At 44.0% G+C, this 26,344-nt stretch overlaps 2 protein-coding genes across 4 annotated transcripts in view; both read left to right on the plus strand.

Moving 5' to 3' along the window:
* Positions 1 to 12,236, plus strand: part of Cubn (cubilin) — a 206,819-nt gene extending 194,583 nt beyond the window's left edge. For both annotated transcript variants that reach the window (XM_052157465.1, XM_052157464.1), the window contains exons 61-67: positions 740 to 902; positions 1,239 to 1,444; positions 3,657 to 3,804; positions 4,742 to 4,923; positions 7,786 to 7,951; positions 9,806 to 10,041; positions 11,813 to 12,236. In XM_052157465.1, coding sequence (XP_052013425.1) covers positions 740 to 902; positions 1,239 to 1,444; positions 3,657 to 3,804; positions 4,742 to 4,923; positions 7,786 to 7,951; positions 9,806 to 10,041; positions 11,813 to 11,920 — 1,209 coding nt within the window. In that variant the 3' untranslated portion in view covers positions 11,921 to 12,236. The remainder of the gene's footprint in view (positions 1 to 739; positions 903 to 1,238; positions 1,445 to 3,656; positions 3,805 to 4,741; positions 4,924 to 7,785; positions 7,952 to 9,805; positions 10,042 to 11,812) is intronic.
* A 5,784-nt stretch (positions 12,237 to 18,020) lies between these two features.
* Rsu1 (Ras suppressor protein 1) overlaps positions 18,021 to 26,344 on the plus strand; it is a 201,063-nt gene continuing 192,739 nt past the window's right edge. Inside the window, exons 1-2 of one of the 2 annotated variants that reach the window (XM_052156657.1) lie at positions 18,021 to 18,221; positions 18,402 to 18,513. In XM_052156657.1, coding sequence (XP_052012617.1) covers positions 18,405 to 18,513 — 109 coding nt within the window. In that variant the 5' untranslated portion in view covers positions 18,021 to 18,221; positions 18,402 to 18,404. The remainder of the gene's footprint in view (positions 18,222 to 18,401; positions 18,514 to 26,344) is intronic. The other variant, XM_052156656.1, reaches the window with a different exon arrangement.

Raw genomic sequence — 26,344 nt, forward strand, 5'->3', positions numbered from 1 at the left:
GTTAAATGTGTAACGTGTTGACAGTAATACTTGCCCTGAGGAGAGGAGTCAGGGAATGAGGGCAGTGCTTCCTTTAGGGAAGGCAATGCTGGTGGGTGATAGAGGAGGCTAGATCTCAACAGACTCTGTGGCTACCAGGAGGAGTCTGAGTAAAGGAAGGCAGATGCAAGAGCTGTGGAGCCAGACTGAGCCTGGGAGGCTCAAGCATCCCAGACAAGCAGAGACATCCAGAAAGCAGACCCGGGAGGGTTGGAGAAGCCATCCATCAGGCTGGACAGTGTCAGCATGGGTGTGGTCTATCTATTAAGGGTGTGGCCTATCTATTAAGAGGGTCGGAAGCAGTTAGGCAGCTCCAGGACTTGGCTTCATCTTGGCAGCAGCCTACTAGAGCCTAACAGGAAGCTTCGGAAAGAGCGATGATTCAGGCCGCAGAGACCCTAGCAATGGGTTGCATGACTTCGAGCCCATCGGGCTTTTTTGTTGTTGTTGTTGTTATCATTGGTTTTTTGATATTACTTTTCCTAAGAGAAAAATATATGTTGGGCATCATGTTGGCTTTTTACTGAAAACCATTCTAGCACTATCAATCGAAATGAAGACTGTCTGTAAGAACACCCACATATAGATCCTTAATCCATGGTCTATCACCATGACCTCTGGTGACCTCATAGGTAAGTTAGTGCAAAATAGAAATTCCTTTATTAATAATGAACTACTATAAACTATTTTTTTCTTCCAGGTAGCAGACGGTGCAAGCATAAACTCAAATTTAGGTGGAAGATTTTGTGGTAGCACAGTGCCTGCCCCTTTTGTTTCTTCTGGCAACTTTCTTACGGTTCAATTTGTCTCCGACATAACTTTTGAAATGAAAGGATTTAATGTAACATATACCTTTGTGGACAGTAAGTATTCTGACATATTATGAAATATATGTGTCCTTATGCACTGACAAGAAGGCATGCTTATTATATATAAATTAATTATAGTTTTAGAGGATTATTAGACACGTGAGAGCTAGAGTCCCTGCTCTCAGTTTACCTTTCTTTGACAAAGTCTCACTAAGTTGCCAGGCTAGCCTTGTTTTATCCTCTGACCTCAAGCTTGCAAGAAGGTGGCATTACAGCCCCATGTCACCATGGCATATACTAAATCCTTAAAAGAATATCAAAATATTTTCTAAGTAAGATGTTAAAGATAGTATGTATAATTAGATATTTATTTTCTTTCTTCTTTTTCAGTGCCTTGTGGGGGAACATATAATGCAACTTCGACACCTCAAAACACATCATCACCTCATTTGTCAAACATCAGACTGCCATTTTCTACCTGTACTTGGGTCATTGAAGCTCCCCCACACCACCAGGTCCAGATAACCGTGTGGGAATTGCAGCTGTCCTCACAAGACTGCTCACAGAACTATTTAGAACTTCAGGATTCAGTACAGGTAAAGATCCAGGATGGTGGCTGTCACATTTGCAGACACTGCAAGTGATGAAGCCATGCCTAAATAAAGTCCTGTCACTTGTAGAATTGTGTTTTTTTCAGTAGGAGACAAAACCTTCCTTGCTGGCATACTAATCAACTTAAATGTAGTCCTGTGGGAAAGATACTTTCAAACCATCCTGTGGCTAAGAATCATCTGGATGTCTTGTTAAAAATGCACATTCCTAGGAACCATAACTGACACCAGTTGATCTGCCTAGCACATGTTAATCAATATTTGATAAGCATCTCTTGTATTCTGCCACCAAATCCCAGAGTTCCGTGAGCCACACCTGGAGAACTACATCTATGGCTAACTTGGCTATGTCCAGGTGAACTGGAGAGACCCATACAGAACACCGGAAAACCAGCAAAGAGACCATTTGGTGCCCGTCTAGTGGGGCTACACTTATGGCAAATTGAGAGAATCAAATGGGAAACAGAAGCTTTCTGGGCTCAAAGAGATAAATAGTGGAGTCTTAGTTTCCCATGGGGAAAGATGGCACAACAGCTGTCAGGAGGAAGACACAGAGAACTGAGCATGATCATATCCTCAATCGGGGGTTAGAATGGGGAGAGCAATAAGGGTGGCCAGAGAAAATATTTAAATTCTGAGCCCATAGTCTGAGCTACCCTGAAACTATTGGCACCTGCAGCTGGGTAAACAACTAGCGCACTCCCGCGCAGAGACCATATTTGAATGCCCAAGGCCAGGCTGTAAAGGAGCTCTACCTGTCACCATCTGAATTCTCAAGGCCCTCCTCAATATAAAACTGGGCTTTGTCACTTCTTACAAGTCTCTAGCTCAGAGACAAGCGTCTAGCTTGACTCGATGTGGAGGGTCAGAGAAGCACAAGCTGGAGGACAGCTGAGTGCCGCATAGATCCTGGAGACCAAGGTTGCTCTGAGGATCCTGAGATGGTTGAGAAGTGAGGGGAGCCACATTCCACCAGCACAGAATCCCTATGCCCCAGGGGAAGCCCCAGCAGAAAGACTTAGAGGCAAGCGCAATGAGACCCTTTCGCTCAAAGCACTTTGAGTTTCCTATCTCCTTATGAAGCTAGAATAATGCAAATCAAGGCAGATTCCTTATTAGAAAACAAAAATAACATGTCCAGGTAGCTGTGGTGTACAAGAGCAACAGAATTGCCTGGTTGCAAATATTACTATTGAGGATGTTTAATGTGCTGTCTATAAAAACACTCAGTGCCTCTAAGTCTTCAAAACAAACCTAGGACATAGAAAATCACTATGAGCTAAGATACCACAGAGGATAGACACTATAATGAAGAACACAGCAGAGCCCACCCCACTGCACTGCAACATTGTCACCCAGAAAACTGTGGAGAAAGCCATCATGAGCTGCTGGAGACATGAGAGTCCCATAAGGCTACAAAGTTGAAAGTCTTGGGGTGTAAATATTGGGGGGAGGCTTTAGCAATTCAGTTAAAGTTTAGAGGTTACATCAGACAAACTTAGGACAAGGACAATACGGAAGAGAGTTAGCTAAGTAGGTGAACAAGACAGACTAATAGCAGGAGCCTGGAAACAAGGCTGGGGTCTGTGCCATCAGACAGAGTCCAAGAACTGCATCTATTTGAGCCATATGACAGGGATGTTGTTTGATGCCTTTGGGACACCTGCTTGTACGTGTAGAAATTTTTAGGCATTTACCCTGAGCATTTGACAGGGAATGAGGATTTCCAAAGTGCTGCTGAAGGGCACAAAGTCATTATTATAGGTACCAAGTGCCAGGGACAACAGAAGGGGAACCTTATAGGAGTACTTCCGGCTCTGGCTAATCCAATAGAACTCTAGACCAGGGGTAGCTAGAGTAAGGAACTTGTAGGGAGTTCACATACCCTGGCTCTGTTCCCAGCGAGAACACACACACTTTTGCTGTGATATGGCTCGAGAGGGAGCAGCCTTGATTTCTGCAGGAACGTGTCTGCTGATGATTTTAGCAGAAGCTATGCTCCTTATGCCCCACCCTTCTAGTGAGGTGAGACACTACTCAATTCCCAAGTTAATGCTAAGTGTTTTGTGGTGCCTGAGATTAGAGCTACTTATAATGGCTGGATACTGAAGTCACATATTAATAGAGTTTACTGTCTGGTGTAGCTGCACTGTTCTGAAGCCAAATCTCATGCCATATGGCTTCCATTTCATTTCAGACTAATGGAAACCAGGTGACTCAGTTCTGCGGTGCAAACTACACAACCTTGCCAGTGTTCTATTCCTCAACAAGTACCACAGTTGTCATTTTCAAATCTGAAGTTTTAAACAGAAACTCAAGAGTGCATTTCACTTATGAGATTGCAGGTGAGCCTAAAACCTCATGTTTATTGGAAGAATCAGCTTTGATGACTATCATTGATGGAAATGACACTTGTGAAAAGATCAGCTGTCATTAAGGCTAAATATCCCCATCTGAAGTAAGATTCAATTTAGACTATTGGAAACTAAGCTTTATCAAGGTATAACATATATAAAGTTCACAGTTCAGTGATTTTTGGTGTGGTTACAATGGTAACAATCACTTTGCCTTAGGAAATTGTTTTGTAAATGACCACAGTGCCTTGATGAAATTGCTTGATTTCAGTGATCAGGAAGTGTTTCCAGAGAATACTTCATGTAAGGATTGTTTGTATCTTGATCAAAACTAAAGCAGAATTAGATTTGAATACATGGTTACTTCTGGTTTTGGTTTCATTTAACCAAAAAAGAAAAAGTGTACAAAGAAATATGTGAATTGAATCAGAACGAACAGTTCACCAAAGGAAATCCTTATGCAGATGATGTTTGGGAAAGTGAGCCTTTGGGTCTAGACAAGGTCTAAGTGTCAACCAACAACTCTTCTTCCATGTAAGCAGAAGACTTCAGAAGATGCTGGAGTGCTCCTCAAAGGGGTCTTGCACTCACACCTTTTACAAGGGGGCATGAACAAGCCATGTGACGGCAACTGAGCCCGCACACAGGGCCGTTGCACATGCGCAAGCCCTCTGTACAACAGCTGAGCCTGCACGTGGGGCCATTGCACATGCGCAAGCCGCCGCACAGCAACTGAACATGCGCAATTCTCAGCATCTCTCAGGTCCCTGTTTTCTGAAACATAAGCTCAGAGGCTGGAGCTCTTTCTGAATCCTGCTCAGATTTAGTGGACTGTAAAAGCACTGTTGTGATCAAGATGAAAGACTTATAAATATTTGGACCTGCACATTAACTACGAATCCTGTTTTTTTTTTTTTTTTAATCTAAGACTGCAACAGAGAATACAACCAAGAGTTTGGCAATCTGAAGAGTCCTGGGTGGCCTCAGAGTTATGACAATAACATGGACTGCTCCATCATTCTTAGAGCCCCGCAGAACCACAGCATTTCGCTCTTTTTTTACTGGTTTCAGCTGGAAGATTCAAGACAATGCATGAATGATTTCTTGGAGGTAATGCATATTTGCATATAATTTAAATGGATTATGTGAAAACATGATGGCTCACTAAGAATTGTTTTCTAGCCATGTTAATTCAACAGCTCTCTTTATTTTAGTAAATTAATTGGTATTCTTTCATCCTACAAATGCGTACTGAGCAGATTCCAGTTACAGCACTGGAAGCATGGTTGGGTGGCAGTGTCACCCTCTGTCATGGCACCACCCAGCAATGGGACAGAGAAGACTTTCACAGGAGCGTAGATCTGAGTTCCAATCTTCAGGATCAAGAGAATGCCGTGGGCAAGGACTAGTTACAAGCACAGGCCTTTAGACACAGGTTCCCAGGGGCAGTGAGTGGGCTCCGCACCTTTGTTCTGCTAACTGGGGCTACAGATTTCCTGAGCTCTCTGAATTGGCCTTGTGGCTCTACTGGAAAGTCTCTGGAAGATGTCGACAGCTTCCACTCCTGACTCGGAGTTTCATTTCTTCTCTTACTGCCTCTTTGGTCACATCTTCAAAAGCTTAATCACTACTTTAACTGGGCATAAGTTGGGGTGCCGTATGGTATTCCAAACACATATACAACGTGAATTAATCAGATCAGGGTAGTTACAATTCCTGTGTTTAGTTAGCTTTATATTCCAATTATGCTCTCCAGAATTGTCTAATTTTTGTGGGATTAATAACTTATGGATTCACGCTGCCTCTTTCCCAGTGAACCTTCTTTTCTGTCAGCCTTTTTTCCTGCTGTTTTGTGATGATAACAGATTCCCAGCCTTTCTGTTCACCAGCCCATCTCCAGTGGCCTTGTTTCTGTTCCCCTGTCCCACCCACCCTGTCTGTGTGTGGTCCTCAACCTAGAGGAGAATGGAGTTCCAGTAGATGGTCTCTGCCCCTGTGTTCAACTTTCACAGGCTTCCTCATACCTTACTCTGTAGGAAAGTTCCCATCTGGAATTGAACCCAATGTGCTGTTAATCTGAATCCTTAAGCAGCTGTGAATTCCTAGGGAAAGCTAGTGTCTTCTTCTTGGGATACTTTTCATGGCAGGGGATGAGAACGGGAAGAAATGAAGACACAGAATCTGTGCTGTTTGTGATAGGAAGGGAGTTAGCTTCGGCCTTACCTGCTTACAGAGCCACAAAACCAGATGTTTGTATGAAACAGATGTGCACAGAAACAAAAAGAGAGGGGTATGGAAAAGGGCTAGAGTCTTTTGCTAACCCTGAGTCATAGTCTTAATCCATTCCTAACTCAAGGTACCAATTACTGGCCCTACTTAACCTTGGCCATTTGTCCTCTGGCTGCTGGAAAGTGAAGACTTACTTTTGACCATTGGGTGGTAACAGCTATGCCATCCAGACATCAGTCTCCTCTCGATGGGGAACTTCCTGTTACATTAGCAGAGACAGGAAGCTACCACACCGGCCTCACAAACATATCTGCATCAGGAGCTCCAGGGGAGACTCTGAAGGAATCCCTAGTGTTCTATTCTTTTAGCTATGGTGGGAATAGAAGTCTCCCATGAGGATTCTAGTGTATTGCTAGCAGAGAGGGCGTGGCTCTAGACCCTACTGTGAATATTCTTCCACCTCCCCTCTCCAATTTACCAGATATGCCCCTGCTTAATTTACAAGGTATGTCTCATGCTTCTTAGAAAAGTGAATGAGCTAATCTCTAAGCAGTGTGCCTCTCCTCCCCTGGTCTTGCAGGAGTGATTTAAAAGAGGATCCCCAGGGAAAGAAACTCAATGCTGAGAGTAGAGGGGTATTGGGTAAGGCCTTGTATTGGAATAGGGCAGCTATTCCATGGGCTTGGAGGTAACTGACCAGTCTGTCCTAGCCAGAGATATTTTGTTTAAACATTTAAGAGAAGAACCAAGTGTGTATTGCTGGCTGTTGCCTAGGTCTAGAAGGAGCCTCCCCAGCTCAGATACCCAAGTAAATCTGCCCTTCTGTAGACTCGGGGGACTCTAAAGGCTCGCAAGATTCTGGACTGTGGAATGACGAAGGGAAGCAGGGTTGGCTTCTCACATTGAATATAGACATGCTAACACCAGCTCCTTCATGCACGGCCTACCCATGGCTTGGGACCATGCATGGATGAAGCCTCTCCAGTGCCCTGAGAACACACAGTAGGAAGCAGGAAGTAGGGCCCGACTTGGATTCACGGGTGCTTATCCCCTCCCCCACAGCACATCATTTCCTGTTTGTCCTTCAGGCCCTAGAAAGAGAGAGGGTTCACAGGGTGAGGACTATCACATGTACATGGAGTCATTTCCTTTTCCCACAAGGAAAAGACGCGTTTCTGAGCTTCCTGTTCTTTACTCATTGTGCATTGGGGCCGCTTTAAGTTTTCCAGGGGGATGCATCTGGGCCCCGGCCCCCAACCCCCACTGTGATCCCAGAAATAAAGTATCACAACTGGAAACAGGCCAGATAGTGGCACCCCTTCCCCTTGAAAACTCACTGTCCATTCCTTAATATCGGTGCACACATAACGCTCTGTCAGACCCTGGCACCAGCTAGAATATCACAAGAATGTCAATGTTTCCGTGGCTATAGTTTATCAGATATTTCTAAATCCCAATGCAAATGGCGTGTGGTGTAAATTCTAACACGTCTTCATCAACAAATACTTGAATATGTAAAGCCCCATTCCCAAATTCTGGAGCCTGGGGGCCTGACAGGAATAATGGGAGTCCGAGGCTAGCCTGAGCTAGCCTGAGCTTGCCAGAGCTAGCCCGAGCTAAGAAGGTGATACTGTCTCAGAAAACAAAACCAAAACAAACCTGCTGGATTTATCTCACGTGTCAATGATGAGCTGAAACGGGGTGATCTGGAGAGTCTAACCAACCAATGGTGGGTTTTCACAGGTAAGAAACGGCGGCAGTAGCAGCTCACCACTGATTGACAAGTACTGCAGCAACCTGTTGCCCAATCCCATCTTCTCTCAGAGCAATGAACTGTATCTGCACTTCCACAGTGATGGCTCAGTCACCCACAATGGCTATGACATTATCTGGACCTCCTCTCCTTCCGGTAAGATACTCACTCCGAGGGAAGCTTCTGGAGGCTGGACAAGGTGTCCTTAGGAAATAAGATTACAGATTCAAAGGCCTTTATCTGTGCCTGATGATTTTCTGTTAAAGATGCAGATTTCTTTTATTATAATAATAATAATTATATATATTCTTTATTTACATTTCAAATTATTTCTCCTTTCCTGGTTCCCCTTTTCCGGAAAGTCCCATAAGCCCCATTCTCTCCCCCTGTTCCTCAGTCAACCCCCTCCTGCTTCCCTGTCCTGGTATTCCCCTACACTGCTGAAGATGCAGATTTCTTAACAATGAAAGTACTTAACGAAATTTTCAAAATCCTACAATTATCTATCATTTCTATGATATAAAAGACCGCATCTTACATATAAAAGGTCTGAGGAAGTAAACAGTAGAAACACTCCCATGTAAATGTTATTCTTGGTCTTCTGACTGGATCACCCAAGAGTTCTCTTTGAGAACTCAGTGAACGAAATCACAGAAAAGACACACCAGGAACACATCTGTGCATGTGCAGGCAGCTGTCTGCATACACAGTGAGCAGCGACTGCACGTGTGACTGTGTGTATGTACTTCCAGTGATATGTGATTGTGAGTAGCGCTGTCCTTCATGGTTCCTATTATTTGGTGGCAGTCCTGTGTCATAATTGCTTCTTCAGGAGGATAGGTTCTTCTGATTTTTTTTTTTTTGGTTGACTATTCATTAAATAGCAGGAAATTTAAGTCATGTGAACACATTTAGCTCAAGAAAAGAGGGGTACCTTCAATACTTCAATTCTACACTATCTGGAGACCTACAAAACAAAATTCATGAAAGGAATCTTTTAAGTATATTAATGGATAAGAGAGGGTCTCATTCAATAATTGCAGATAACAAACTCTTCACACCAAAGGAAGATCAATAATTAACTTCCCTGATTGGTGATAAATGGTGGAGCCGATGAATGTGTTGGCTGCAGGCCTGCACTTGAGTGGCTGAAGCAGTGTGGACATAATTTTTGAAGCCAGCCTGACCTGCATTGTAAGAATTGATGTGTGTGTTTGTGTTTGTGTGTGTGTGTGTGTGTGTGTGTGAGAGAGAGAGAGAGAGAGAGAGAGAGAGAGAGAGAGAGAGAGAGAGAGAGAGAAACAGAGACATAGACAGAAGAAATGAACAGGAAATAAAGCATGAAGATCAGTTGTGCAACCACAGTTACCCTCCACCATTTTTTCTGAATCCCCTTGATGTCTACTCTAATGGCAGCTTTGATAGATATAGGTGTACAAACCAATAAAATGGCACCAATACCTCGAGATCTTTGCCTTGAAGCATGCTTTTTACTATTACAGTCAATGCTCCAGGAAACATTTGGCTAACTATATCTTGACACCGGAAATTGGTTACTCAAGGAGAGCTTTTGATCTTGGGACCTGCAGGCAGCCTATCACTATTACACACATGAGCCTCACAGAAAGGGAGACCCTGCTAAAGGCATGTCACCAGATTTAGAAGTTGCATAGGTCTTAGAACTGCCAATGTGGGCCTGATTAGTTTTGTTGTAGCATCTAAGCTGTGACGTCAGTCTGGGTGTACCACAGAATGTGAGTTGATTTTGGCAGTCATTGCTATCTACTCTGCTTAGCAAGCCGGGCCTGCCGAGTCCTCAAAGCCTGCAGATGAAGACTTTTCTCTCGGGGTAACAATTCCATTGTTTTCTAGTTTGTTCCTAGCCTGAATTTAGCAGAAAACAGTCCTGGAGGGCGGTTTCAATATTAGGCGCTTGCTACATGTGTGGAAAAGCAAGCTGGATGGTTTCTATTTTGCTAAATGAAACCTTTGTTCATTCTTTCCTTGAAGGTTGTGGAGGGACTCTCTTGGGCGACGAAGGTATATTCGCCAACCCTGGCTTTCCTAACAGTTACCCAAACAACACTCATTGTGAATGGATCATCGTTGCTCCTTCTGGAAGGCGTGTGACTGTCGGGTTTCCCTTCCTTAGTATCTACTCTCCAGGTGGCTGTGACCAGAACTACCTCATAGTTTTCAATGGTCCAGATGCCAGCTCACCACCCTACGGACCATTCTGTGGCATGGTGAGTAAACGGGTATTTTTAGATTTTCACGTGTGATTTTTATTTTTTATTTTCTATATTCTTTGTTTACATTCCAAATAATTTCCCCTTTCCCAGTACCCCCCCTCCCCATATGTCCCATAAACCTTCTTCTCTCCACTCATTTTCCAATCACCTCTCTCCTTTTTCTCTGGCCTGATACTCCACTCCAGTGCTAGATCAAGCCTTTCCAGGATCAGGACACTCTCCTTACTTCTTCATGGGAGTCATTTGTTATCCCATGTGATTTTTAAACAGTGAAGGTAGAATTATGGGCACATGCAAAAAAACAAAGTTCCAATTCAGTGGTTTTCTATTTTGGGAGCATGGGCTCTATCTAGTGGCAGATATGTCATATTACAGTTACCTCTGAAAGCTACAGAATTGGACCTCACCAGAGAGTTTGGACACTGTTTCTAAGTGTTCTCCTCTTTATTCACATGGCCCTTTAAATCAATCAGGGCAAGAATCAGGGCAAGAATTATATAACTGGATATCTATAGACCGAATATATATATATATATATATATATATATATATATATATATATATATATACACACACACACATATATCTTATTTAAAACTTGTAAAATTTTATTTTTAGAAACATTAGAAAGTACATCAAAAATTTAAAAGCTTCAGAATCTATGCACTTGCCATTACCTTTCTTTGAATTCATACAAAAATTTGTATATTTATTTGTATAAATAAATTTGAATACATACACATATTTGCATATTGGATTACACATATTTGAATGCATACACACATCTGCATATTTTTTGCTGATATGTATAAATCACTTACCAATCCTCCATTAACATCTTCCCTCATTGATGAAGAAACTTTCTTGACATATTATTTTCCATGTTCCTGAGTACAGCCTGGATTCCTAAACAAAGCCCCTGTAGTTGGAAAGTAACTTCTCCCAACTAGTCACCATTACAGCTAAGGATCTGAGAAACATTTGCTGACTATATCTTAATATCGGAAGTTGGTTACTTGGGGAGAGATTTTGTTCTTGGGACCAGGAGGCACCCTGTTGCTATTATTCAAAGGGTAAAATAAAAGAGATAACTTTATGTGATCCTTGTATGGCTCCTGTGTGTGGATTTTAGAACCTTCCAAGCAGTCAGCTCCACCTGAACCCACAGCTGGCAGCCTGTTGTAGGAAGGAGAGTTCACTCTGGACTTTAAAGTACAGGGGCACTGGAAGGTAGATGAGTCCCTCCTGTAGCCCAGAGTCACCTTAACTCCATATAGATAATGGATACTTTGTATCCATCATCAAATTATACTCCTTCCCATCTGTAATGAATTAATTATTTGTTTTATTCAGATTTTACAATGTTAACCCATCATATAAAGTGTAAGAAATAAAAGAAATAAAAACAAAACACTAACAGAAAATGCCAGTAGCCTGGCTTCTGTGTGAGGATCTGCACGTTCTTATGTCACAGTGATGATGTGTGCCATTGTTCACATTAGTACAGATAGATAGAAGATAAAAGACCAGTGCGACCTTACCATCACCTCCACAGCCACTGCCTTGCAGCCTTCTGTCTCTGGAGGCATACTTTTGCATTAATTAATGCATTAATTATTGGCGTGTTACATCTAGAAATATATGTTGAAGTTCACTATTAGAACTTTTACAGGTTTTCAACAGGTAATACTTTAAGGATGCTGATATTTCTAGAAATATGTTTGATTTAAAAATTAACCTTTCTTCCTCTCCTCCTCAATTTCAGGACACTGTGGTAGCACCCTTTCATTCTTCATCAAATCGGGTCTTCATAAGATTTCATGCAGAGTATACAACCCATCTTTCTGGGTTTGAAATAATGTGGAGGAGCTGAATCAGGAGACCTGTGTGTGACCCCAGGACTCTGCGGTTCTCATCCCCGTCTCTGCCCACGCCATCAAACATGGACTGAGCTTCTGTGGCCCTTACGAGAGAAAGAACATGACCAGTTTATCCATTCGGTGCTCTGAAGGCAGAGCACGGCTTTGTTCGACTCAGGTGTACACACGGCATCCTTGCTGGATGCACCATTTAGCAGACACCTTTTAAAACATTCTTTAAAGGGTGGAACTTATCCTGACACATTGATGTACATTTTCTAAAGTTGGTGATACAAATAGATGTATTGTTTCCACTATACAAAAGTCAAAGTACCCATAATAAACATCTCTTAAAACCGTACAGTTCCATTGTCAACATTTCTAATCCATCGGGATCAGGTTGTCACTCTGGCTTGGGCTAGAAGATTTACTCTGGCCTCTGAAACCGTTCTCCATCACAAGCTCCGACATCTCTTTGCCATGCTGAGTCTCTCCTCTGAACATTCCCAAGACTCTGCACTCTCCTGCCTGTTGAGTGTCCACAACCCTCCCCACCCACTCACTTTTATCCATGGCTCCACCGTCCTAGAATGTGCGGTCATCTTATCTGTTAAACAAATAATAATCTGTCTCAGCCGCACTTCTGTACATGAGGGCCGCTTCTTTCTTCACATCTATTGTAAGAAAAGGTTGGTTTTACTCACTGTTTCGGAGGGTTTGTTTCCACTGAGAAGGGCACGGTGGTCCATGCAGCAGGAACATGTACAGTAGCACTCACTTTGCAGAAAATCAGGAAGCAAAGCACTCAGAGTAAGTAAGCCCTAGTGCCCCAGTTCCTCCCACTCAGGCTTTTATGGCCTCCCCAAGCAGCGCCACCAGCTGGAGACCCAAGGTTCTGCAGCTTCCCCCGAAGCTGGGGGGAACACCAGCTGGGGCTCAACTAACTGTACAAATCCAATAGCCATGAAGGGGCAGGTCATGTCAGACTCAACCCACAACACATTAAATGTTCAGAAAAAGTCAACCTTAGTCTCCATTACACAACGACTGTTCCTCTCTTTTGCTTTGCATACATCTTTTTCACACAACTCAAGCATGGTATACTGCCCACATCATACAGAAATGCACACCATACTTCTAGCCTGGGAGTTACACCTTCAACTCACGAGGCCATCAGTTCTTATTCTATGTGTATTTTATTTAACAACTTCATGTTACCCTTCATGCCTTATTTCAAGCTACTGCTGTAACAGGCAAGAAACCAATGAATATTTGGTTGTAAAAATTTGCTGTTTCTGTTGAAAAGGTGTCAGTAAAAGCAAATTCTCAAAGAAAGAATGTTCTGAGAAGGAGTGTGCCCATTCTGAAGCCCATTTTGTATATTTCTATTCAAGTTAAGCCAAGGATATAGAGCATTCTCTGTAGACAATTATATTTATTACCAACTATAAAAGATGCTCAGACCCACAAATCCAAGCCTTGCATGCACCAGCCTGTCCCTGAGTGGTGGGTATGCCATTTTTAGATCACCGGTGTGTTGCAGTTGTGTGTGGTTTCTGCAAGCACTGTCACCTCAGGTGCCCGAACTCTGTTGTACACATTGCAGCTTGGTCAAGGTTGAGAGCATCCCACGGCATGTCATTGCCTCCAGGTGGGTAACTAAGAGGGGTTCTCACTACTTCCTTTCCACATAGAAACCAAGTGTTTTCCAGAGTTTTCCGTGGTCTCCAGCAGATCAGACAACTTCACAGAAAGAAACTTAGTACAGGTTAACGATGCTAAGTGAAGTCTTTGAGACTTGCGGTGAAGGAGAGTGCTGCTTCAGCTGACATTAACACAGGAATACGGGACCTCTGCTTCCCATGGGTTGGATTATAGGTGTGTCCTGCCATGCACAGACTCAGTGGTTTTATCTGGCGAAACTTATATTATGTCAGGTCCTCGGAACAAATTGGCAAGGGATTATATTTTCTCAATCCCAAAGTGCTTCCCCCTAAAGCTTCACTACTGCTGCCAATCAAAACCCTGGCAAACAAAAAACAAAAAAACAACAAAACAAAACAAAAGCAAGGAACCATGAAGAAGGAGCCAGGTAAAACCATCAATGGCAGAACCTCAGTGATAGATTTCCTCCACACTGGGACTCAGTTTAACAAATACACAATCTAAGCTGGGCTGTGGTGGCGCATGCCTTTGATCCCAGGGCTCTGGAAGCAGAGGCAGGAGGATCTCTGTGAGTTTGAGGCCAGCCTGGTCTACAAAGCAAGTTCCAGGACAGGCAGGGGCTACCAAAGAAACCTTGCCTCAAAAAAGAAAAACAGCAACAACAACAAAAACAACAAAAAACCCTTACAAACAAAACAGCAACAGCAACCAACACAAAATCTAAAGATGCTGGGCACCAAGCCGGGAACACCTGGGCCCAATCTGCATGTTCAGGTACACACAGAGACAGGATGGATCCTCTGGTAAAGGTGCTCAGTCACTAAGCCTGAGGACCTGAGGGCCACGCCCAGACCGCACACAGTGAGGAAGAAAAGCAGCTTCTGCAGAGTGCCCTCTGACCTCCACAGGCACAGTCTACAGTGTGGGTTGCTCAGCGCGCACTTTGGCGTGGTCACACACAGACCACATTCCACAAATAGACAACTGTAATAAAACAAAGGGAATTCAAAACCTAGAAAGTGCAGTTTACAAAAACACAACAACAACAACAACAAACCCAAGTAAACTCTACAAACTCCAAACTACAGGCAACAGACTGGGATAATCCAAAGCCCATGAAGAGTGATGGCTTCACTATGGCTGTAATGAAGGGAAAATAGAAGACTGTGTAACACACCCCATGAGAGCAGAACTTGCAGCAGACAGGGAGAAGGAACAGGTGAAGTGGGGAAGGGGTGTCCACTCCAAAATGGGGGGTGGGTAGAGTTGAGGGGTGGGACAAGTCTACCCCATGGCCTGAAAATTGACCACCATGGGCTTCCTACAAAGACAGGGCCTACAATCCAGACAGGGCAGGACAGAGATTCTAGAGACCCTGTAGAGGGAAGGTACAGACGGGGAAGGAGGGCTCAGCTGGATTATCTATGCATGAGCTGTTGTGTGTTTGGAAACAACAGAAGGTGCAAAGTTCTAATAGTAAAACAAACTTGAAATATGAAGAAAAAACTGAAACGAAAGCAGAGCCTGTAAATTTATTAAAGTAAAATACAGGACAGAATGCAAAGATGGTATTAATTGGGCTGTGGGTCCTGAATGGAATCAAACAGGGAATTCGAGCTGTCTTAGGGTTTACTGCTGTGAACAGACACCATGACCAAGGAACGCTTATAAGGACATCATTTCATTGCGGGTGGCTTACAGGTTCAGAGGTTCAGTCCGTTATCAAGGTGAGACCATGGCAGCGTCCAGGTAGGCATGGTGCAGGAGGAGCTGAGAGCTCTACCTCTTCATCTGGAGGCTGCTAGGAGAAATATGACTTCCTGGCAGCTAGGATGAGGGTATTAAAAGCCAAGTCCACAGTGACACACCTACTCCACAGTCCAAGGCCACACCTTCTAATAATGCCATTCCCTGGGCCAAGCATATACAAACCATCACACATAGACACATTTTGTAAAGATCTGTGTATATGTGTGAGTGTGTGTGTGTGTGTGTGTGTGTGTGTGTGTGTGTGAGTGTGAGTGTGTATGTGTGTGTATGCACGTGTCTATGCACCATCATGCAAGTGCAGATTAGTGACTTTGGAAACCAGAACACATTTATCTAGTCCCCTTAGCTGTAGTTTCAGGTTGCTGTGAGCTGCCCAGCATGGGGAGATGGCATGTTCACTAAGATCAATTACAAGAACAGACTCCCCTGAAGAGCCAAGAAGAGACTGTTGAAACTAACTGACTTAGCAGCCAGAGGTAAGGTTAAACTTCCTGTCTTCAGAGCTGTTGAGAAAAAGAAAAATCCATTTCAGGAAGAAGGGGAAGGTCCGGATGTCACAGATCTGCTGTGCTCATCATAGCTGCGTCAAGGACGCACTCCCCTGGGGTGAGGGAAAGCAATGTGAGGGTACAGAGAGAAGAGGCTGTCTCCAGTCTGGGGCAGGGTTGGGGTAGGGGTAGAAGAGATCAAAGCTTCCTGCATTTGACTTTGGACTTCCAGCCTTCAGAAGTATGTCATTTTCTTACACCAGCCCTAAAGGATGGTTTAAACTTATATAGTAAAACTACCTTCATCAGAAATGGCTGGAGAGGAAAAAAAAAAAGAACAGAAACCTTTCAAAAGCACTAATGGATACAATGGATATTGATGCTTTGGGCTTAGAGGGCTCACAAAGACTGAAACTGAAGTGCAGAGCTTGTATTAATCCGTGCTAGATCCTCTGTTCATGCTGTGGCTGTTTAGCTTGGGGTTTTTGCTGGACTCCTAACAATGGGAGTGGGGCTACCTCTGACTCCTTTGCCACCCCAGGGGGCTCTTTTCCTCTTACTGGGTTGCCCCTTTCAGCCTCGATTTGAGAGCATATGCCCAGTCATAGTGAATCTTGTGACATGCTCTGTTGCTATCACTAGGAGACTTGCTCTTTTCTGAAGAGAAATGGAGGATCATGGGATTGGGGGGAGAGGGGGAATGGGAAGGGGGTGGCAGAAGGGAAGGCTGAAGTTGGAATGGGTTGTATGAGAGAAGAATTAAAAAAAAAGAGAAAATTTTAACATATTGAAGCTTTAAAATATTGATGGTTCAGGGAAATTGATATTTTAAAAAAGCCAGGAAGTAAAGGTACATGAAATTATGAATCTAGAAACTCATAAATGGATGTTAAATTGAAGGTAAAGCGACACCTATTTATATAATTCTATAGTTTCCTGTCTTGTAGCCTTTGAACTATGAAGGGAAAGACAGTAGTTTTAGGTGAAGAAAACTGACAGACTCCATATTACTCAGGCAACTATCTACATGGACAGGATGCATTGGCAAAGATGTTCTAGTAGTATCTCTCAAAAATGCATAATTACTGTCCAATTTCAGATACACATACCGGAAGTTCACAGGCAGCCGTAGCATTTGAACTATCTGATCAGTGCTCTCAGCAAATGTCAATCTTAAGAAGTGAAGAGGCTGTGACAGTGCACGTGCCCCGAGTGCAAGTATCACCTTTTCATCTGAAGTGTGTTTAAGGAGAAATCTCTGCTTTCAAATGCAAAGCGCAGAACTTTCTTCTATTACCAGGTTGGCTCATTGCTTACATGTGTGTCTCTAAACCTGTGCATGTCTGTCTGACTGCTTGTCTATCATGTACCTAATACCAGGGGAATAATTCTGCAATCAGTCCCCATTTCACAGTGTGAAATTGATACTAAGATTAGGTTTTTTACTGGGTCATCAAGATCCAGTCATTGGTAGAAGCCAGCAGGAAAGTCTGTCTGTCTGATGTCTATCTATCTACCCATTCTATTTGAAGAGAGTGGGAGAGTTCTAAGAGCCATGATTTCACTGTTCATGAGTGTAAACATCAACTCAGATATCTGACATACTGTTAGCATCTAACCCTAAGGGAGATAGATTCCAGGTTCCAAGACCAAAAGATCTGGGTCAAGATAACTAGATACAGAAACTTATGAGCTTCCAGCTAAGGACACGAGTTTCTGCCGAATCTTTGTCTTTCGAAGCATTATCATAATCCAGATCTCATACCTCCACTGAGTCTGTGACAGCCAGGGACACAAGAGGGACTCAGGGTAAAAACTCTCCTAGGGAGGGGACCGGCAACGAAAGACGCAGGACAAAGAGAGTACTTGACATCTGATTTCCCAGGACTCAACTCCAAATCTCTCAACACAAGCCGTTCTGCATTCTCAATGTCTTATTTCTTTCTCTTTCAGCGCCCAGCTCTAGAATTCCCTGCTTCCGCCCACAGAGCTTTGTTCTTCACGTAGCTTAGTGAGCATGCGCGGAATCTAGACCACATGTACTTTGCTGAGGCCAATCCTAGTCCCAAACCCAAGAAAAATGGGCGTTCCTCAACATAGGGAGGAGTCTCTGAGACTAAAACGTTTATGATTGGTCGGCCTCGGGGTCCACTTTCTTCAGTGGGCTGAGCCTTGCCGGGAGCCACCGCAGGGAAACAGTTCTCCTAATTTGGGAAGTGTCAGGCCGGGAGGGGCGTCGGGTTGGCCGGATTTTGTGTGCGCCTGCGCGATCGCTGGGACAGGGTGTGTTCCTGCTGCCGGATCCTGTATTTGACTGATCCAGTTCATCGCTCTCCACCCGAGTTTTCCCTGCAGGTCCCCAAGCACACTCCACCAGGTGTTGCTCTCTGCGGTGAGTGTGCGGGGTCCCAGTCCTCCTACTAAGGCCCTCACGGTGACGCCCCCCTCCTCCCCTTGGCAGCCCTGGAGAGTTCAGCCCGGGCCTCTGATCCTTTCCTGCCCTAACCTGCCCCTCAACCCCCAGGCTCCCACTTTTGCCATCATCCACGTGCTTTGTTGTCCTTTGCTACAGAACATGTCCAAGTCTCTGAAGAAGCTGGTGGAGGAGAGCAGGGAGAAGAACCAGCCGGAAGTGGACATGAGTGACAGGGGTATCTCCAGTATGCTGGATGTCAACGGCTTGTGTAAGTTCTCTGGACAGTTGCTAAGTTTGCTAAGCAACTGTTCTCTTGGGAGGCGCGTTTCAGAAGGCTACCGTCCCACCTCTGTTTGTAAAGCTCACATGTCAGGAGCTTGGCTCAGAAAGTTTGTAGACCACAGTTCTGCTGGGACTGGCAAACCAGATGAGAACCTCATCCGAGGCCTGCTGCAATTCCTTATCAGCTGTTGAGGTGGCTTCGTGGCTCTGAAGTCGATTTTCCGTGTAGTGTTCCAAGTAGGCATTTTCGTTTTAAGTTTGGAAGTCACGTTTTACCCTATGAATCATGAGCCGGTGGTACTCCAAAGTTACACGACAGTTTGTAAGAATGCTTGTGCGGGAGTATTTTCAACGTTTCTCCTTCATGATGCATTCCCGGCTCATTCTCCCATTTGTCTTCAGGCTTTGCTCTCTCTTGTGCTCCAAGCTCGGCACCCATTTAATTAGGGTGTTGTTTCCAGCCGTGAGCTTACACGGTTCCTATTTGATTGTGTTTTCTCGTCTGTAAACCCAGACAGGAAACTCAGTACAAGTGGGAATGGCCATGGACTCCGTTGTTGCCTGTGCCCCTCTCCTGGGCATCTTCTCTTCTCCACATCCAGACAGTTGCCCCTATGTGAGAATGCTGGACCACTATTGCTGGATTTTGTGTTGAGAATTCCAGTGTCCAAGTTTTCATGACCTTTAAGTGCTGGAAACTAATTCTGGTCTTTGAAAACACTTTCTCAGTAAAGAACAACACTTCTGTAGGCAGCCTGTGGCTTCCTTTAGGTCCTCTGAGGATTTAACTATTGGCAGTGGTAACCCCCGCATTCCTTGGTTGGGCATACAAGGCCAGATTATGATCATGAGCAGATCCACGCATGCTCATCAAAGCGATGTTGAATAAACTCCACTGGGTGACCCCCGGCAGCCAGATCCTCCTGCATTGAAAGTTTCTTGTCTCCTTATTCCTACCCCTTTCCACCTGTAGTCCCTTGACTTAATAGCCAGGAGTCAGCTCAGACATCATAGCCTACAGAAAGCCTTTTCTTCCTACCTTCCTCTGTAAACCCCGTCTTTCTTCAAGGCACAGATTGCATAGCCTTTAATTAATTAATTTTTTTTAAAGATTTATTTCATGTATGAGTACACTGCAGCTGTCTTCAGAGAGGGCATTGGATCTCATTACAGGTGGTTGTGAGCCACCATGTGGGTGCTGGGGATTGAACTCATGACCTCTGCAAGAGCAGTCAGTGCTCTTAACCGCCGAGCCATCTCTCCAGCCCTATTAATTTATTAATTTATTTTTAATCCAGTAGTCTGTCTTCCTCATTCAGATACTAGGAGAACCAAAGCTGTGCAGCATTCGTGCTTGTGTTCTTGAGAATAGTGTCTGGAACACAGCAGGTACTCCAAAATGTTTGATGAGTGAAGCAAAGAGTGTTGGGAGTCAGAGTAGGATGTAGCGGCGGAACGTCAGCCAGACGGGAGCTGTGCAGAGACCTTAGAGTCAGCGGATAGCTTCCTAGGCATGAAGACTGTTGTCTGTTCTCAGGGCACAGGCTGGGATGGCTGTTGATACATTAAGGCAGAAGTGGAATACAGACATCTTGCATTTGGTGGCCATCACGAAGAGTCTCGCCTTGACATAGGTTTCATACTCTTAGCATCTTGACGACTTCTTGGCTTGGGTGACATGTGTTGTGGTGATTTTTGACACTGAAGTGTCTGCAGAGGATCTAGACACACTCCCATTGCTTTGCCTTTATTTCGGGTTCTCCTGCTGTAGAGGAAAGAGAGGCTAAGCAGAGAGCAGGGGACTTGGTACATCTGTGCCCCGCACACCCCCTGGTTCTCTGCCTGCTGCATCCTTCCCTGTGGGCTGAAGCATGAGTCCACATTGGGCAGAGCCAGTTGTATCATTTTGGAAGATGCAGACCCATGTAATATTAACAAATGGCAGGAGTGGCTTTGCTATTTCAGTTCAGCTCCATTATCTCTTTGAAGCCTTGGCTCTTACTACAGGAGAAAAGATAGCCACTTGCTTCCTGAAGGGAAAAAAGAAAATGCTTCTAGTCTATTACTGGGAGATAGAAAGCGAGGTCATTTCTGTAATTGCTCAAACCAGAAACCAAGAGACAACATTAGTACTTCTTGGACCGATCAGTGGAAGTTTGAAAAATCTCACCCCCTCTGGTGGTGTTGGCTTAAGGAAGGGCTGGATGTATTGACTCCTTGCCATCAGCACTCTTAAGAACCTGGAAGATTCTAGAATGTTCACTGGAACCCTGTTCCTAAACTGACTTTACTGCCAGTCACTCACTGGACTGGAGCTCAGTGGTCAAGCATTTGTGTAGAATGTGTGCGGTTCTAGGGTTCATCTTAAATGCCACACGCATAAATTTAAAACAACAAACAGTCGGAAATAATGTGGCTGTTATATGACAGAGTTACCTCGAGTATTGTGTATGAATTCTTGTTGTTTTTATTGTATTGCTATTGTTTTTTTTTTAAACTTAGGTTTACCTGTAGCTGTGACATTTAATATGTAAGCATTCTGATTAAACACAGGAAACCATTAACTTACACACACCGAGAATGGCTGTGTCTTGTACCCTAAGCTTTCTTTTTCTTTCTTTCTTTTTTTTTTTTTTTATTTTTGCATTTACGAATTTAACTTCTTAAAAAGAATGTAATGATTTGGCTTTGAAGATAAGAAGGGAGGATTTGCATTTCTTTGAAGCATCTGAGATGCCAGCATTTCTGCTTGGGAGTTTGGGATGTAAGAACACAACAAAGAGTTTCCTGAGATGTGGTGAGTTGCCTTCTGTTTTGTTGAGACTGGGTCTCACATAGACCAGGATGGCCTTGAACTCATTTTGTAGCTGACGAGGACCCTCCTGCCTCCATCTCCCAAGTGCTGGGATTACAGGTGTGCACCGCCACAGGTTACCTTAAACCTGCACTTGGTGGTCCTGTTGAGGATGCAGTTTTCATTCTGGGCTGTTTTGGGGGGCACATCTCAGTGAGACTCAGGAGCAATGAGTGTATTTTAGCTATAACCTATTCAAATCCCCCCCCCCCCCCATTTTTTTTGCCTCCTGTAAGTTGGTGCCAAGGCCCAGCTTTAGGTTTGAATCTCTTTGGCCGTCTGTTGAGCCTTTGTCAGTTAATGCTGTTGAGGGAATTGAGAACTCCCCTGTCTGTGACTCTGTTCTTGGGCCAGCACCTCTGGGAGGCTTCCCAAGTCCCTTGAGTTTTACCCATCATACCTCCAACTTGGCCAGCTTGTCTCTTCCATGCCTCTGTGTTTTGTAGTGCTGGGAAAGTTTCTGGAACGAAGAATATTACTGCTTTTGGTTAAGAAATTCTTATTTGAAAAAAATTCGATACAATACATTCTGATTGCGCTTTTCCCCTCTTCTGCACCCATCCTCTCTACCCACCCGACTCCACACCCTTTCTCTCTCTATTTTAAAAACAAACATATGCCGGGTGGTGGTGGTACACGCCTGTAATCCCATCACTTGGGAGGCAGAGGCAGGCGGATTTCCGAGTTTGAGGCCAGCCTGGTCTACAGAATGAGTTCCAGGACAGCCGGGGCTACACAGAGAAACCCTGCCTTGAAAAAACCAAATCCAAAAAAAAAAAAAAAAAAAAAAAAAACACCAAACCAAACCAAACAAAACATACAACCTCCCAGCCCCCCACTCTGCCTCAAGAACAATTTTGTACAACAATCTCCAACACACACACAGAAAACCAGAACACAAAATATACAAACCAAAGACCAACAAGGCAAAAAAAATCCAAACTAAGCAATAGGTGACAAAAGATCTCTTAAAACAGCATTGAGTTTATTGTTTTGGCTGGATACTCCTGGACATATCCCGAGTATGGCTAATATGATGAATGAAAAATGGTTGGAGAAAACTAATTTTTTATTTGCGAGCATGTGTCTTATATAGCGCCTTGCTCCGGACTGGGGCCCTGGGTCCACTTCCGCCATTCCGTGCTTGGATCTCATCTGGCTTGAACCTGTGCTGACCGCGCGGCACGCTGTCACACTCTCTGTGAGTTTTTATGTCCATCAGTCGTGTTGTGTCTGGCAGACAGTTTTCTCGGAGTCCTCCCTCCCTCTGGCTCTGCCAAGCCTTCTGCCCCCTCTTCTGCGTAGCTCCCTGATCCCCGAGGGCAGACGCTGGAGAAAGCTGTCTTTAGGACTGAGTACTACAAAATCTCTCACTGTCTGTACGCTGACCAGTTGTGGGTCTCTGTATCTGTTCCCATCTACCCAGAGAAGAAGTTTCTCTGAGGACAACTAAGGAAGGCCCTGATCTGTGAGTTAAAGGAAGAGTGCCATCAGGAGCCATTTTATTGTACGTTCTTTCTGCAGAACGCTGTGTTTGGTTTCCCCTGGGCCCACGCCTTGTCTGCCCTCGGGCTCTTGGCCATCCAATGGTCAGGGATGGTCTCTGTCTCATGGGCCTTAACCCCAATTATCTGTGCTCCTCCGACGCCAGCGTATTTCCTGGGCAGGTCACTGTTGTAGGTTGCAGCATTGCAGCTCGTTTGGTGATGCCTTTCTCCCCTGGTAACGTGAACACCGCTATCTGGAGGGTCACGGGCTCAGGCCTGGCAGCGGCACGCCTTCTCCGTGATCAGTGAGAGTCTGAGTGTTCTCTTCGGGCGATAGGGCCTTACCGTCAGTTTGTGGGGAGCAACCAATAGCCTGAGATATTCGTGGGCTTACAAGGGGGCTCCTTTGCTATTCCTGGCACTGAAAGTTCACCTGATAGCGTAAGGTTTCCAGTTGGGACACTGCCTCTCCCATCCTTTGGTGATTCTACGCATCTCCTTTTCATACACGTATATAGTTTAGGAAGCTTCTGCAGTATAGTGGCCCTTAGGGTTAGTGTCCGCATTCCTTCCTCTACCTCTCTTCCCTCTCCCTCCCCACTTAATCTTCCCACTCTTGTCCCTCCTTCCTGTCTCTCCTTAACAACATATTCTCTTTCTCTTACTTTGGGAGATCCTCTCCTCCCCTCTAGTCCCTTACTACACCCCTAACCACCATGAATATATAGATTATAGGAAATATCCCGATGCCGTAAAAGCAAGCGGCTACACATAAGAGAGAAATTTGAATATTTGTCTTTTTGTTTGGGGGTTACCTCATTCAGGATTTTCCCCCCAGCCCAATTTATTCAATGGAGAATACCATGATTCCCGTTGAAAACAAAAAACAAAAAAACCTCCAGCCATACATGTCATTGTGTAAATGAACCCCGTTTTCATTACTTCTCAGTTGATGGGCATCTGGGCTGTTTCTGGCCATGCTGGACGTCAGAGAAGCACCGAACATGGACTAGCAAGTGTCTCTTTAGAAGGACGCAGCATCTGTTGGGTAGATGCCCAAGAGCGGTGTAGAGGCATCTTGAGGGAGATCGATTCCCGGCTTCCTGAGGAAGCCCCTTGCTGGTTTCCGTAGAGACCACACACGTTTGTGCTCCCACCAGCAACGAATACGTGTCCCCTTTTCTTTGTATCCCTGTCAGCGTATGCTGTCATGTGTTTTATTGATCTTGGCCATTTTGACTGATGTAAGATGAAATCCCAAAAGCAGTTTTAATTTGTGATCTCCTGGTGGTGAAGCATGGTGACCTTTTCTTTAGGTGTTTCTCAGCCATTTCTGTTTTGCCTGTTTCTGCTTAATTCTGTGCCCTGTTTTGTTTTGTTTTGTTTTATAAATTGGGTTGTTTTCTTGAGGTTACAATTTTTTTTTTAATATATGTTTTAGATGCAGTGAAGCCACAATAGACAGCAAATCAGTTGCGTTCGGTCTACCGAGGTTTCTCTCAAATTTTCTAGAGTGGGGAATAGTTTACAGCCATTAGGGACAAGATGCAACTTGTACATCTATCGTTTATTTATTTGTTTGTTTGTTTGTTTTGAGTATTTTTGTTGTTTTGTTTTACATTTTGTTGAATACTGTGAAAGTCTTATCTGGATGAGGAGTGAAGATAAAGAATGGGTGTGGCTGTTTCCGGGACAAGCAAACGAATGAGTGTTGGTATTTGCTGCTTTTTAAGTGTTTTGATTCTCTGCCTCCTCCTGGCTTTTTGTTTTGTAAACAGATTGTCTGTGGCGCTCTGGCTGGACTTGAGTCTTGTGATCGCTCTGTTTTAGCCTCCCCGTTTGTGTATGCCATTGGCAAGACATTATAACTAATGTTTGGAAACTTACCAAGTTTTTAAAGTGCGCTTGTGATTTTTTTTTTCAACAAAACAAAAGCCAAGACACAGACATGTCATGGCTAACGTCCTGTGAATGCCACCACACTTACAAGTTTCTTTACTTGTGTCTCTGGGTATATGTTTTTGTATGTACAGGTGACGTAACAACATCTGTGTGGAGGGCAAAGGACAACTTGCTGGAGTCAGGGTCTTGCCTCCTACCGTGCAAGTACCAGGAACTGAACTCAAGTCCTCAGGCTTGATGGCAAATGCAGTATCGACAGTCATCTGGTCAACCCAAGCTTTTGCAATCACATAAAATGTACAGCAGTGTTTATGGTGTGGAAGTCTGAGGTTTGGGGCATTCTGGAGTTCTTGGCTCACTGATTTCTCTTCGTTTCTCACCACCCTGGCACTCACTACCCCATTCCCCACCTTATTCAGAATCCCTGGAAGTCTGAGGGCTGTGTATCGCGTGCCTTGGCCAGAAGCAGCTGAGAGCTTCCTTGGAGTAGGAATGGCTAGGGGATGGTGAGGGCCACCCACTTTGCCTGTGATGTGTTTGTGACTTGGGCTCTGTCGTGAGTAACAAATGCAATTTAAAAACTTGTCAGGTCTTCAACAATTAGTTAAAATACCATGTATTGTGTATGTGCTACTGACTAAATGCATTTCAATGCCGGGCACTGCTCTTAGAGATTTCCTTAACATTGAATCTTTATCCAGTGATAAATTAATAGTTTCTGTGTATGACCGTAAGGTGTGGTACTGGATAAAAAAGCTGACTTCCCATAAGACATCACGCCATTCACTGCTTTGCTCTTGTACCAACTGTTATGAGACTGGGCGTCTGTGTTAGAGCTGGTGTGAATAATAGCTTAAGATCACCTTTGATCAAGTACTTGCCTGAGAGAAAACCTTGTCTATGTTTGAGGATTTTCTAAGACCCCCAGAATTCTGGAGGTGATTTCATGCAGAAGGAGGCCTCCTGAGTCTTTGACTAGGGAGTTTGCACAGGTTGATAAAGCAGATGAGTGGGCTGAGGAATGGTCCGGCTGTGTAACAGTTTGACCATTAGGGGTCAGGGCTGAGCCGCTTATAAGCGCCATTGCCTCTTCTCAAGCTGCTTTGAAAACCTCTCACCTCTCCTTTTTGTACTGAGGCCAACCACCTAATGCCTCCTGACCTCATGTTGCCTCACCCATGCTTAACATTTTGGTCTGAAACTTCTTCCATGCTGGTGCCTTTCAGACCTTCTCAAAAAAGCTCATGAGTGCAGGATCCAGTAGAATCTTCAGTTTCATCGGGGTGTGATGTTTAATCATGGAAAATGGTAATTTGAATTTAAAATGTTGGGACAGACAAAAAGGAAATATGCTATGTTTTCTTAATATTTTCTAAAGACATTAATTATATCATATATGATATATAAAATATATATATAATATAATATAAAAGTGCATTTATAAATATTTATTAATAAATATATGTTTATATAAGTTTACATAATTATATTTATACATGTTAATATATTATATTATTATAGACAATATATAACATAAATATATAAATATATGTGCAATATATATTATATAAATA

Source organism: Apodemus sylvaticus, chromosome 14 (genome assembly GCF_947179515.1).
Source record: "Apodemus sylvaticus chromosome 14, mApoSyl1.1, whole genome shotgun sequence".
NCBI classification, from domain to species: domain Eukaryota; kingdom Metazoa; phylum Chordata; class Mammalia; order Rodentia; family Muridae; genus Apodemus; species Apodemus sylvaticus.